Source organism: Mustela nigripes, chromosome 2, assembly GCF_022355385.1.
Source record: "Mustela nigripes isolate SB6536 chromosome 2, MUSNIG.SB6536, whole genome shotgun sequence".
Lineage (NCBI taxonomy): Eukaryota > Metazoa > Chordata > Mammalia > Carnivora > Mustelidae > Mustela > Mustela nigripes.
In genome coordinates this window covers 5,174,383-5,188,604 of record NC_081558.1, presented here as the reverse complement: position 1 = coordinate 5,188,604, position 14,222 = coordinate 5,174,383, and the positions used below count along the sequence as shown (strand labels likewise).

The window sequence follows — 14,222 nt, the reverse complement described above, 5'->3', positions numbered from 1 at the left end:
GATCATACGGTTCCTCTCTCCTCCCCTCCCAGAATTAATGAGAAGCATAAGGGAGGAGATGGACACTTACAAATCCCTTAGCTGGGTGTCACGTTCAAGTCTGTAACGGTTAGCTAGCACTGGTCGTCGGCAGGTGGCGCCACCAACCCCGCTCGTGCTCCCTGCCGGGATGGGGCGGGGTCAGGGTTGGGGGTGGAGCCGGAGCTGGGGGCGGAGTTAAGACGCGGCGGGGGCGGAGCCAGCAGCTGCGGCGCCGCGGGGCCTGTGCGGCCCAGGACGTCCCTGTCGCCTCCGGCCCCGCCTTCCAGGGCGGGACGTGCACGGGGATTGGCTAGTGCGGGCGAGAGGCAGTAGCCATTGGCCCGTGGCACCGTCGGCTCGGCGGGCGGTGTCCGGACGCAGGTGCCGGCCGGAGCGGAGCTAGCGGCGCTGACGGGACCGGCCGGGCCGGGACCGGGGCCGGGGCTAGAGGAGGGGCCTGCGCGGCCGCCCGGCCCGGCCGCGGGTCAGGTAGGCACGGGCGGGTAGGGGGGAGCGCGGGTCCGCGGGCCGCCCCCGGGTTCGAGGCCCGAACCTGGCTCTCGAGCGGGACGCTCAGGCTCAGACCCTCGGCCTCAGCCTTCCCCGGAACGGGGGATCGCAGTTCCCGTCTCGAGCACGGCGGGAGGTCCCCGAGGCCCGGCACACAGTAGGTGCCTCTCCGAGCCTCGGTTTCCCCTTCTGTGAAACCGGGTCGTCCCAGCGCCCACCCGGTGGCGCTTGTTGGGAGAATTCAGAAGGTGGCGGGCGAGGAAAGACCCTCGCACACGGGAGGCTGTCCGGAAGCGCCTTCCCCAGCCTCCTTCCCAGCGCAGCTCTGCCGGGAAGATAGTAAGTATTACAGTGACCCACGTACTGTCTACAAAGGACTTGCTTAGCGGACTGCCTGGCTGTTAGTGGGTGCTCAGACCAGGGGAGCCAGAATTTATACGATTCGCTTATTTAGTCTTCTAGGGACCAGAATAGGTGGAAGTACTAGAAATGTTCCCTGTTACACAAATGAAGAAATCGAGGCACAGAGGTCTTTTCCCTTGGGGCCATACAGCAAAAGAGGGCAGAGCTGGGCTTCAGCCTGGCCTCCAGCGCGGGGCCATGCAGGGACTGAAGGACCCCCAGGAGCCTCTCTACGGTGAGCGAAGAGGAATGAATGCATTTCACAGGCTCCACATTTCTTCTAAAAATAAGAGCAGCATTTACTGCGCACTTACTGTGTGCCAAGCAGTGACCGTGGCTTGTGTCCTCAAAGCCTCTAATAGCTCTGTAAGCTGATGACAATAACTGTGAAGAAGAGCTAATATTTACTGACTTCTTAGTAATTAGGGGTGAATGAACTGGGTTTTGTTATGACCTCCATTTTACAGATGAGAAAACTGAGGCCCAGAGAGTGAAGCCGTTGGCGGGCCTAGGCACCGTTACGGCCCTCTGACTCCTCTCCCTATAGTTTCTTCCTCCGAGGGAAACGAGGCTGAGCAGGCTGCTCAGAGGCTGCATTTCCCCAGCGCCTCCCACACCCACCCTCTGTGGGCCTAGACAAGGACAGGCTTTGCTGGGGGAATTGAGCCTCAGGGCTCCTTCTCAAGAAGTCCTTCAGCACAGTCCACCAGCTCCATCTTAACTTACTTGACAAAAGAGAAGGATGAGGCCCAGAGAGGCAAAGTGGCTTGTCCCTGGACACACAGCATCAGTGACAGAATCAAGACTTGAAGGAATCCAGGTCTTTGGAGTCCCAGAGCCACTCACTGGACTAAGTTCAGATCTTGCTACGGTCCCTTCTTCATGGTGTGATCTTGGGCAAGTAGCTGCCCCTCTCTGAGCCTCGGTCTCCTCACCCATCAAATGGGGGTAATTACTAGACTTGTGTCATAGATTAGTTGTGAAGACTCGGTGAAATTTATCCCCCAGGCACTGGGCCAAGTTCACTTGAGGCATCGGCTCACTCGCCCAGCCCAGCAGCCCCAGAGCTGAGTCCAGCCTTGAGTCTGGCTCCCTTCAAGCCCCAGCTTCTGTGGTTTGTGCAAACCTCTGGCCTCCAGACATCCCTGATTCCCACCACGGGCCCTGGAAGATCAAGGTGTGGGGGTTAGGAGGGTTCTTCTCCCCCCTTGCTCTTACAGAGAGTAGGGGCTGAGAAATGAAACGCAACAACTTTGTGCCAGCGACGGCAGAGGGCACGTCCAACCCGGTCCCCCCTTCCCAGAGCTCGTCCCCCCTTCCCAGAGCTCACCGGGGGTGAAGAAATAAGAGCGCTTCAGGGAGGGGCACATTCCATGAACACAATAATGTGGTCACCAATGGCACTTTGGCCAGTGTGGTCATGGAAGAGGGCCTCTCCGGGCAGGTGATCTTTGAAGGGGACACTTAGGGCAAGTGTTTAGAGTTTAGCATTCAGCGAGCTTCTCATACTCAGCCTGCAGTAGTCCTTAATGAACTGTGGTTGCTGTCGTAATTCTGGTGATTTTCAGTCCTTGCTTTAGCAGATTTACTGGTGAGTTCCCTCCCCGACTCCCAGGAACAGAAATGGCAGAACTCAATATACAGGAGCTGTGATGATCTTTGGAGCGCCCAATTCCCTGCAGTAAGGTTAAGGCTGATGCTTGGGGGGTGGGAAGAATGGAGTCCCCACTTCGTACATTCTATTGGAGAGCCCAGAGGCTTCCCTGTTGACCTCTGAGCCGGAAGTTGCTCGGGAGGGACAGCCGCGTACACAACACGCCAAGCTCCTGCCACTGCTGCCCTGAGGATGTTATCTGGGCCGTGCAGTCTTCCTCCCCGCTTCTCCTGCCTCGGGGCTGATATCTGCTTATCTGGCTGGCAATGGCCCAATTGTGGAGGCTCCGAAGGGCACGGTGGGCCAGGAAGGCTTCTGGCTGAACTGTTCAGACGGTACTGATCATTGCCAGATCATGGCCTTGGTGCAAAGAGTTAGTGAATCACTTAGGCTGGCTTTTCCCCTTCTCTCTTAGGGGTCAGATTTGGCCAGCAGGGGTTGGTAAAATCTGCCCGGGGGGTGAGTTTGCTGGCGTCTCTGGACTGCAGCTCTTGGAGACAGAGGCTGGAGGATAAGACAGGCTCAGCCCAGGGACCCTGGCTCCAGGTTTGCTGCTGCCTCTGTTACTTCCAGGAAGTTCTCAAGGGAAACACACAAAGTCTTACTGGCTCCTTCTGGGTTGGGGGTGAAGGCTGCCAAGGGTTCCTTTTGGTGGAGCAGACCCTAGGTAGGGGGTAGGGCGAAGAATATTGCTGAGGTCCCCCCACCCAGAGCAGACTTGAGGTTGCTCCCTAAGTCTCTGGTCATCTTCCACTGCTTCTCCACGAGGACATGGGCATGTCTTGGAGCACCTGCTCCATCAGGAACAGAGGCTGCCGAGAGCCCCCCAGCCTGCACCATTTTCCTGATTGCCTGACAAGTCAAGGAGGTATCAGACGATGTCCTGTCCTGGTCTGTTCGGCCAGGTTTCTAGCTCGGTTCTGCCCCACTCCAAGGCAGGCTCACATGCTCTGAGCCCAGCCCCAGAAATCCAGTCCATGGAGAACAAGTGTCTAGGTTGTTGGCGGGCATGGTTCTAGCCCAGGAAAGCCCCAAGCAGAGAGCCTGGCACACAGCAGGCACTCAGTACCTGTTCGGGGCTCTCACCATGTCTGGAGACGTGGTGCTGGGGGTGGCCTCCAAGCCTTGAGGGCTGGACCTGGCTGGCCTTTCTCAGGAGGCCCCCTCCTGTGCATCAGGCCTGGGCTGAGTTGCAAGTAGCATCCCATTGAATCCCCCATTTTACAGATTGGGCAACTGAGGCTCCGAGACCTGGATTCGAATGCCAGTTGGTATTTGGCTTGATAACCTTAACCTCCCTTAACCTTGCCCTTAACCTCCCTGCCGGCCTCTCCCCAGGCTCCTGGGACCATGGGCCTCGGGCCCTGAGGACACAGGGCTCCTTGTGGCCATGACGACGGGTGACTGCTGCCACCTCCCTGGCTCGCTGTGTGACTGCTCTGGCAGCCCTGCCTTCTCCAAGGTCGTGGAGGCCACTGGCCTTGGGCCACCCCAGTACGTGGCGCAGGTGACTTCAAGGGATGGCCTGCTCCTCTCAACTGTCATCCGAGCCTTGGATACGTCCAGGTGAGTGGCAACCAAGCAGGGCTCTTTGCTGTCACTCGCTTTACTCCCTGGGCCAAGCGATTTTCTCCCGGTCTGCGGTCAGAAATCCAGTTGTCTAGAGGGTCCAGGGGGGGCAAACAAACCAGAGAAAGGGGCCTCAGTCTTAACTGCCCTGCAGACACAGAGGCCTGGCTGGCCGGGTCCGGTTCTCCAGGAAAAACAGAAATCCCAGGTTGCTGGGTGAAATCTGGAGATTAGACCGTGGGGAGCAGCTCCTAGTTTGGAGAAACATGATAAGGGAGCGATTCACGGTGCAGGCTGAGGATTCACAGCACCAGGGGTCAAATCCTGCCCGGCAGCCCTCTCCTTCTGGGACCCTGGACAAGTTCCTTTACCTTAGTCTCTTGGAGATGGGGACACCTTCCTCATTGCATTGTTCCGAGAGTCCCTTGCCATGTGGTCCACCTCCGGTGTCTGTCCACGGGTTTGCCACCTCATCTGCCTTTGATAAAAGTAGTTAAGCCCCAGTGTGGGCCTTCCAGACCCCCTGTGAGCTACGCCTGCCTGGTTCGCCAATCTGTCATCACTTCCAAGGAAAAGAGCTTGAAGTAAACCCTTCAAATCTGAATCTGAATCCATTTTAACTCGTTCGGATTTCAGACACAAATCGGAATCCGTTTTCCCTCATTTGGATTTAAAACAGCCGCTAGCTTGGCTAAGAGAACGAGACTCTGGGGGATGTCTTTTTCTTTTTAATTTTTCAAGTGTTCTGGCGTTGCCATTAGGTTTATCTGCTGAGATTTCATTCCTAAGTTCTTTTCCAGGTTTTTTGTTTTTTGTGTTTTTTTTTTCATTATGGTAAAATATAGATAATCTAAGGTGTGCCAGTGTAACCTCAGACTGTTGGGCAGCCGCCCACTACCACCCGTCTCTAGAACTTTCTCGTCTTCCCAAACTGAACCTCTGTCGCCCTGAAGCACGAACTCCCTGCCCCCTCCCCCACCCTGTGCCCACCATCGCCTCTCTGTCTCTGTGAATGGGACTCCTCCAGGGAGCTCCTGGGAGTCCACAGTATTCATCTTTCTGCGACCAGCTTGTTTCACCGAGCTTTGCGTCATCAGAATTCACTCGTGTTGTGGCTTGTGTCAGAATTAAGTCCTAAGCTGTTCATTCCAACATCAAAAGAAGCCCCTGGGAGACCTCGAAGTGCTTTGGAGGGAGCTCACTGCCATTCACCCTCCAAGTCTTTGCCGGGCGTCACTTCCTCCAGGAAGCCTCACTCAAGCCCAGATGATATGGCGGGTCTCCTAGGCCTCCTCTGGGGTGTGGGGTTTTATGCCCTCATCCCTGTCAGTGCTCTTGAAGGCAAGACAGAGTCTGTGCCGGGTAAGCCAGGCTGGGAGCGAGGGGACATTTGGTGGGGTAGGGGGCCTGGGAAGAGGCTGACCAAAGCTAGGAGGGTCTCCCTACATGGGGCGTCTGAGGGGCACTAAGTGCCATCCCCACTTCCCTACCGTTCCCTTCTGACACCTGGGAAAACCAAGGCCCAGAGGGAGGCTGATACCTGCTTGTGTCCCTGAGCATTGCTGAGGCTTAAACCTAGGGCTCCTGCTGGGGTTGGAAGGGGGGAAGCTCGTTCAGTCCCACCAACTAGTCTTGCAGTCCTCAGAAACAGGACAAGTGGCAGGGAGCAGAGAGTCCCTCTGTGACCCCACGGATGGTCAGGACAGCCATGCCCCCGAGACCACTAGGCCCTCTCTATTTGCTTCTTGGCCTCTTTGCTCATGGCTCCTCCCCTCTGAATTTTTTTTTTTTCCTTTCTTTTTAAAGTCATCTGTCCCCAGCATGGGGCTGGAACTCATGACCCCAAGATCAAGAGTCACAGCCTCTGCAGGCTGAGCCAGCCACGGGCCCCTCCCCTCTGAGTTTTGATCCTGCTCATCCCAAACCCGCTGATGAGGCTGAGGACCCGGGCAGATCCACCCTCCCCGAGAGAAGGCTGCTGTTTGCCCGCAGTGTTCTCATCCTTCAGCCTTTGGCGCTCTGCCCACCAGTGCCAGAGCGAGCCCGGGCCGTCCTCGAAGCTTCCCAGAGCATTTCTGCAGCCCTGACCCTTCCCCTGCTGCCTCTTCCCCGTGGCTTCTGCCGGCTTCCTTGCCCACACTCTCCTTTCTCTTGCTCTTGGAGTGTGCCCTGGGCAGCCCCACTGAGGCTCCCCACCTCCACCCCTGGCCCATTTCCTTCTCATCTGTGCCGTTTGCGCTATTAACCTGCCAGAATTTCATGAGTGAAGTCCATTTCTCTTGTTCTGCTTCCTGGAGCAGGCAGCATGGTATAGGCTGTAAGGGGGCCCCAGAGCAAGACGTCCTGGGTTTACACCCCGGCTTCGCGGGCTACTAGCAGTGTGAGTTCACGCACACGGGGTCACCCCTTGGGGCCTCAGTTTCCCCATCCGTGAAAGGAGGGCAAAAGAGCACCTTCCTCGCAGGTTCCCTGGGAGAGTAACAGAGTCGTCCACGTGCTGCACTTGGAACAGGGCCCGGTCCTTAACAAGTGCTCCGCAAGAAGTCAGGTTTCATTTTGTCTTGTTTTCTCTGAAGTGGCTTTTCCAAAAAAAGTAGGGTTCCCTGGGACAAACCCCAAACTGACATGGCTCTTCCTCAAAGTTCTCGTCCCTTCCACTTCCCGGGGTTGGCTTCCGGAGCAGGGATTCCTTTCCTGCTAACTCTGGGCGGGGGCGTTATGGGATCAGGGTGGAGCCCCGTACAGCCTTGGACACGGTGGAGGACGGCAGAAGGTAGCTGTGACGGGTCCGCGCGTGGCTTTGGCTTCAAAGCCCCACAGCAGAAGACGCTGAGGAGAGGATAGAAAATAGTTTCTGAGGGGAAACTGCTGTCATCTGGGAAGCAGCCCTCCTGGTCTGCCTCCTTTGAGTGTTCCTGCAGTCCACTCTCTGGGCAGAAATGTCTGGAAAACAATGACTCATGTGCTGGACAGCCTCTGAGCCCACCAAGGCCACACCCCCAGCCCTGAGCTGCCCCAGGAAGGACCCGGTATCCCCAGAGACCAGGCTGGGGCTGAGGCTTCCCTGAAGCGGCTTCCTGTGGATGTTTGTTATGTCTTCTGAGCCCCCCTAAAACATAAGAGCAGGGGAACTACTCTCCTTGGATGCACAGGTTTCTCAGGTAGCGTGGCCTTCAGGTGTGGCTAGATCCAGAGCCTGTGGTGGTGTCCTTGAGAATCTGTCTTTCCCTGTTGCTTGGCTCTGCTTTTCTCTGTTTGGCACCATTCACAGACTCCACGTGGGGACCAGACGCTGCCATCAGCTCCTGACTTACATCAGCCTTGCTGTCTCTAGTTCTGGAATTGGAGGGTGTGGGGGTGGGAAGAATTTCAGGAATTAATTCACAGTGACTCCGATTGCTTCGCACATGCCTTTCCCTGAATCAGTCCCGGTGACCAGGGGTGTGTGGTGTTCTAACCGGTCAGGCCTGAGGTCATCAGGAGTGTTGTCAGCTCTGCTCTAGTCCTCAAGGACTGAGAATTGTTGGTTGCCCAGAACAGTTAAGGGAGTATTTCAGGAAAAGGAGGAGCAGACGTTAGATGGGCGTGTATAAGAGGTGCTTACCCTGGGCCAGAAATGGGCCACAGGAACCCAGGGAGGGAGCACATGGCTACAGTTTTGGGAATTTGGGAGAGCTTTACTAAGGAAAGGAGGTCTGGAGCTGGGCGTTGAAGGATGAGTAGGAGTTTGCCAAGTGGCAGCATAGGGGCAATGCTGAGCCTGTGATCCAGTGGGTGGCAGAGCAGGCATAGGCAGGAGGCTTGCTTATTAGTCATGTGCTCTGTCTCTGTGTCTAGCGATGGTCCCTTCTGCCGGATCTGCCACGAGGGAGCAAATGGGGAGAGCCTGCTCTCTCCATGTGGTTGCACTGGCACGCTGGGTGCCGTTCACAAGAGCTGTCTGGAGAGGTGGCTTTCCTCGTCCAACACCAGCTACTGTGAGCTGTGCCACACGGAGTTTGCAGTGGAGAAGCGGCCCCGACCCCTCACAGAGGTATGCTTGGGAGCCCCAGGTTGGAGCGGGCAGAGGGAAGGCAGACAGGCCTAGGGTCGGAGGAGGGGACTGCCCAGGAATATCCTTCTCTATAGAGTCGACCTCCTTCCCCACCACCTCCCCCTATGGTAGTGGGGGTGGGGAACCAGGCCCGAGACCCTGTACCCGCTCCCTGTTCAGTCACCCCTAAAGTTGAGACCTGAAGAATGAGGAGTTAGTAATGCCAAGGACCCAACCTGTGGAAGGGCTGTCCTGGCAGAGTGCACAAGTGCAAAGGCCCTGAGGCCAGGAAGAGTTTAGCATTCCTGTTGAAGTCTGGGTGGCTGGAGTGGAGCGAGTTACCAGAGACGACCGTGGCAGCTACTCCGGGCTTTGTGGGCTCTGCCCAGGAGCTTAGACCTCAGCCTGAGTGGCATGGGTCAGGACTGAGATCAGCATTCTCGGGTGTGGTGGGTGCTGCACTGCCCCCCAGAGCTCTGCTGGCTGCATGGATGCCCTCTGGACTCCTCTGGGCCTGACTTAGAAAGGCCCCTGGCCCGCCCAGGGGGACAGTGGGGGGGCCCTGGGGGTGGGATCTAGGAGAAGAGTGAGATGTAGGAGAGGCAGCACCCCTCTCCCTTTGCCCTGCCGTCCAGCCACACGGGCCTCCTCCCTGCTGTACTCTGCCCAGGCCACACACTCCCGAATCAGGGCCCCATATTTGCTGCTCTGCTGCCTGGGGTGTCGTCCCCCCACACACCCCCCGCCCTGTTCTTCATGTGGCTGCTTCTGCTCATTCGGTTCAACTCATGGTCCCCTCCTCAGCAAGGCCATCCCCTCCCCAACCATGCACCCCATTTCATACCTCTTGCACCAGCTCAGGAGCTCCAGAAGGGCAGGGACCCTTCTGTTCTGCTCACCCGAATTATCATCAGTGAAGCCCACTTCTCTCGCCCCTTCCTCTGTGGTGGGCTGTGGAGCTCAGCATCCATGGGTGCACGGGCCCTGCAGCCAGACCCCCCTGCTCCCCAGCTTGCAGTCCTGGCTCTGTGGGTGACTAGTTGTGTGACTAGTGGTGTGGGCTGGCACAAATGTGTCCGTCCCTCTGTGCGCTCTCAGTTCCCCCATCTGTACAATGGGGGCACCTAGCAGGGCCCGGGAGCTCATTGTAGGCTCAGTAAATATGTGAAGGAAGGAGAGGACAGAGGGAAACACCCGGGGTGGGGGGGACGCTGGTCCCGCAGGACCCACCCAGCGCCTTGCCGGGTCTGCAGGCAGATACGCAATGCCTGGAGGTCCCGCGCCCCATCCCTAGGCCGGGGGTCTCATGGGAGGGCCATATGAAGCCCACTTCAGCAGCTCCTCCCCGCACCCCCCTGCAGTGGCTGAAGGACCCAGGGCCTCGGACAGAGAAGCGGACGCTGTGCTGTGACATGGTATGCTTCCTGTTCATCACGCCGCTGGCTGCCATCTCGGGCTGGCTGTGCCTGCGCGGCGCCCAGGACCACCTCCGGCTCCACAGCCGGCTCGAGGCCGTGGGGCTCATCGCGCTCACCATTGCCCTGTTTACCATCTATGTCCTCTGGACGCTGGTGAGTGGCTGCCGGCTGGAGGCATCTGGGGGTCTCTGGTTCAGGGCAGGCAGGCCAGGGGTTTGGGCAATGGCTTGGGGGCCACCCTGGCTCCCTCCGCCTCGCTGTGCCTCTGCCCGGGGCGAAGCAATTCCTGGCATCTCATGGAGCTCCACATTCTGAGCCCGACCAAGGGCCAGGGAAGCCACGAGTCAGGTGTGAGCTCGGCTCCTGAAAGATGAGGACGCCTGACCGGCGGTGTCGGGCATAGGTCTGGCCTTCCACAAGCCCAGCAGGACCAGCTGGGGTCAGGGGACAGGGAGGGCAGGAGGAGGAGAGGAAGAGCGAGCCCAGAAGAGCGCGAGGGAAAGAGCAGGAGAAGCAGAAGGACAGACAGACAGGAAGCGAAAGACGTGAAGAGGGAAGTCCACTGGGTTCGAGAGGGACTGGACTGGCAGCCATTAGGACCCCCGCCTGGAGAGGAGCCCCCAGTCTCCCCTCTTAAGGATAACCACTGTTGTCTAGCTGTGGGCGCGATCCCTGCTCCAAAAGTAGTGGGTATCCATTAACAGTTTTTTTTTTTTTTTTTTAATGCAAACAGCATGAAACCATACCTACGGCTTCATAGTCTGCTTGCTTTCACTTTGCTAACGTCCTTTAAAAAGAAAAGGCAGTCACCCAACAGTTATTCATGGTCTGGATGTACAGTATTTATTTAACTAATCCCTTTTGATGGACACCAGGATTCTTTCTCATGTTTTCTTCCCCTTCTTTTTTTTTTTTTTTTTTTTTTTTGCTGTTATGAACAGTGCATTGAGCACCACCTGTGCAAATGCCTTCTTGTGATCAAAGACTACGAACCACTGACATTGGTTTAAAAAATATTTTTTTTTATAGACTCTGTTGGGTCAGTTTCAGGTTCACAGCGAAACTGAGAAGAGGGTACACAGAGTTGTCATATACCCCCAACCCCATCCTGTGCCACCCCATCAGTGTGCCACCAGAGGGGCCCCTTTGTTACAACAGAGGGACCTACATTGACACATCACTGTCCTCTAGAGCCCGTGGCTTCCATTACGGTTCATACTTGGTGCTGTACATTCTCTGGGGTTTGGACAGATGGAGGATGAATGTAGCCACCATTATGGTAACCTACATAGTAATTCCACTGCCCTAAAAGTCCTCTGGGCTCCATCTGTTCGTCCCTGCCCCCCACCCTCCAGCTCCTGGCACCACTGGTCTTTGTGTCGTCTCCATAGTTTCATCCTTATAGAATGTCAGAGTTGGAATCAGATAGTGTGTAGCCTTCCATACTGGGTTCTTTCCCTAGTAACCTGCATCTGAGGTTCTTCCATGTCTTTTCACGGCCAGAGAGCTCATTTCTTTTTAGCACTGGCTAATCTTCCCTTGTCTGGATGTCCCTATCTGTCCACTCATCTCCTGAAGGACTTCTTGCTGGCTTCCAAGTTCGGGCAGTTCTCTGACCCGGTGACATTTAAACCCTTCCAAGAAGCTGTCCCACTTCAGTCCCACTCTAAGACAAACAGAAAGGGAACTCCTTGCTCCGTGCCGCTGACCCCTGCCCTTTATAGGGTCCCAAATGCCAGTGGGGAGTTTTCCCTGGAGAGTGAACGGGTGTGTGTACGCAGTCCGAATGAGAAATGTATGAATGCAGTCTCTGTTTCTGGAAGCAGGAGCCCGGCCCTGGTTTGGGCCAAAGCAGGTGCCACCTGGGCTCACCTTCCCTCCCCTGGGGGCGGAGACCAGAGTCTGGCATTCGTCCCCCACTCCCCGCTGCCCTGCAGGTCTCCTTCCGCTACCACTGCCAGCTGTACTCAGAGTGGAGAAGGACCAACCAGAAAGTTCGCCTGAAGATCCGTGATGCAGACGGCTCTGAGGGCACACAGCACTCCTCACTGGCAGCTGGACTCCTGAAGAAGGTGGCAGACGAGACACCAGTGTGAAGGCTGGGCTGGCAGGGCCAGAGGCAGCTGGTGATGCCCTGGTATTTGGAAGGATGAAATTGCCCGACCTTTCCTGCACGGCCGGAATGCTTCTTAGGCCAAGAGACACCAAGCGGAGCTGATTTCTGTGATCCCACATGAAGACATTCTCCAGTTGTTTTGCACACTGTGGTACATGAGAACAGATGGACGTGGTCCTGAGCTTCGGACAGAGCAGGCACCCTGATCTCGTTCTGAGGTCCACCCGGCCCCCTAGGGGCCAGCAGCCACGGCCATAGGTGAACCAGGGCGCCCACGGGGCTGGGAGGTTCCGCAAGCTTCTTGCACTTCTCTGCACCTGGCAGGCTCGCTTTCCTGGCACCCCTTGACTTTATAAAGTTGCACTGCGTTTCAAAAACCCACCCTGAATGAATAAAAGGAGCCCTTGCTGGACAAAATGGACTTGTCAGTTACATTTCTGAGCCGAGGCCTTGAAGGGAGGCACCTGGGACCTACAGGGCATCAGGCTAAAGAAACACAATGGACCCTCACTCAGCTGGTTTTGAGGGATCTGTTGTGTACGCCTGGAAGACACAAAGCCGGAGTTTTTGAGCAAAGAGCAGGTGGTGGCAGGGTCATATAATAAATGATTTCAAGTAAATACACGTAAGAAGAACAGTTTCCATCTATTTTGCATCTAGAGCGGTCCAGTTATCATGCCGGGCCCTTTCACACTCCAAATCACTAATGTCTGTACTTAGCGAGGGTGACCTGTGTCTGAGTCTTCATAGGTGTCTTCCCTCTGCCCATCCTTAGCGGCAGGAATGGCTCTTACCCCCATTTTACAGAGAAGACCGAGGCTCAGAGCAGGGAAGCTTTTGTCTGAGGCCCCAAGGCTCTAGGAAGTAGAGTTAGGGTTGATCCCCGGGGCCACACAGGTCTAGTGCCGAGCATTCTGCATAAAAGCAGCAGAATACAGTCATGCTAGCAGAGGCATCCACTTCTTGAGCTCTTTCTGAGCTTTCTACATTTGAGGGTTCACTCCATGGAGCCACAGTTATTACTCAGAGCAGATCCAAAAGGTGGGTTCCGGGGCTCTCTTGTGAATCCCATTTGCAGATAAGCAAACAGAGGCTCAGAGCAGTGGGTTACTCACCCAAGGCCACACATCCCTGATGGGCTCAGCACAGTGTCTGGTGTTTTCTCGTTTGCTGCGTGACTGACTGTGGGGTCACCCGTAGAGGGAGGAAAACCCTTTCTGCCCTAGGTAGATAATGGGGAAGCCAGTCTGGCCACTGGGCTGGGAGGAACAGCAAAGGGCAAAGGCCTGAAGGCTGGAAACTATGCGGCCCGGGGCGGGGGGGGGAGACGCAGAGCCGCTGAGCCATGCTTGGAGCCCTGTAACTGAGGGGCAGAGGGGCAGGAGAGAGGCAGACGGATAGATGAGTAGGCCTCTGCAGGCTTCTGGGGGCCTGCAGAACAGGTTCATACCCAAGTGCCTCGCTCGGCTGGCAATCAGGGTCCTTCTAACCTTCTGTAGCTTTTTATGCCATGCATTTCTGGCACCCACCTCTCACGGGCTGACTTTGGAATATGCTGTCCCTGGAGACAGTGCTGAGGCCCCAGGATGTGCCGAAAAAAGATCCTTTGCAAATCTCTTCTAACACTTTTATTTTTGTTAAAGATGTATTTACTTTTGATGCCTGGGTGGCTCAGTCGGTTAAGCAGCTACAGTGGGTTCGGGTCATGACTCCAGCGTCCTGGGATCAAGTCCCACATCTGGCTCCCTGCTAAGCAGGGAGCCTGCTTCTCCCTCTGCCTCTGCCTGCCACTCTGCCTGCCTGTGCCCCTTCTTTCTCTCTCTGACAAATAAATAAAATCTTAAAAAAAAGATTTATTTATTTGAGACAGAGAAAGAGAATGCATGTGCACACGAGCTGGGGAGAGGAATGAGGGGGGTCTCATGCAGATTTCCTGCTGAGCAGGGAGCTCGACGGGGGGGCTGGATCACAGGACTCGGAGATCATGACCTGAGCCAAAACCAAGAGCCGGACACTTGACCACTTAACCATCTGAGCCACCCAGGTGCCCCTCTTCTGATACTTTTAATTATAGTGAGGAGAAAACTGCAGTTTGGTGCTAGGCAGTCTTTTTTTCCTTTTTTAAAAAAATATTTTATTTTATTTGACAGAGATCATAAGTAGGCAGAGAGGCAGGCAGAGAGAGAGGAGGAAGCAAGCTCCCCCCTGAGCAGAGAATCTGATGTGATGCTCCATCCCAGGACCCTGAGATCATGACCTGAGCCAAAGGCAGAGGCTTTAACCCACTGAGCCACCCAGACTCCCCTAGGCAGTCTTTAATGACCCTTAACTCTAGCAAAAGAGAGAGCAAGTCTTGGGCTCAGAGCTGTTGGCAGTACCGCATGACTGAATTTGTACTTTATTTTTTTAAGATTTTATTTATTCATTTGAGAGAGAGCATGAGCAGGGGGAGAGGCAGAGGCAGAGAGAGAAGCAGACACCCCACTAAGCTGGGAGCCC

General features: G+C 55.9%; 1 protein-coding gene across 2 annotated transcripts; it reads left to right on the top strand.

Moving 5' to 3' along the window:
• Positions 1-380: 380 nt before the first annotated feature.
• MARCHF2 (membrane associated ring-CH-type finger 2) lies at positions 381-12,142 on the top strand. 2 transcript variants are annotated; one of them, XM_059388835.1, is made up of 5 exons: positions 381-510; positions 3,926-4,153; positions 7,994-8,189; positions 9,551-9,760; positions 11,545-12,142. In XM_059388835.1, exons 2-5 carry the CDS (start codon positions 3,978-3,980, stop codon positions 11,701-11,703), a joined length of 741 nt encoding a protein of 246 aa, XP_059244818.1. In that variant the 5' UTR covers positions 381-510; positions 3,926-3,977; the 3' UTR covers positions 11,704-12,142. The 2 variants fall into 2 exon arrangements, with proteins under 2 accessions (XP_059244818.1, XP_059244819.1); XM_059388836.1 differs by lacking the exon at positions 381-510 and adding an exon at positions 517-870.
• The last annotated feature ends 2,080 nt before the right edge of the window (positions 12,143-14,222 follow it).

What these genes read in the sequence shown, in the direction of transcription:
- MARCHF2 (XM_059388835.1), top strand. Translation starts at nt 3,978, where the DNA reads ATGACGACGGGTGACTGCTGCCACCTCCCTGGCTCGCTGTGTGACTGC. An exon ending in CGAGCCTTGGATACGTCCAG is followed by an intron (nt 4,154 to 7,993) that starts GTGAGTGGCAAC and finishes CTCTGTGTCTAG; the next exon opens with CGATGGTCCCTTCTGCCGGA. An exon ending in TCTATGTCCTCTGGACGCTG is followed by an intron (nt 9,761 to 11,544) that starts GTGAGTGGCTGC and finishes GCTGCCCTGCAG; the next exon opens with GTCTCCTTCCGCTACCACTG.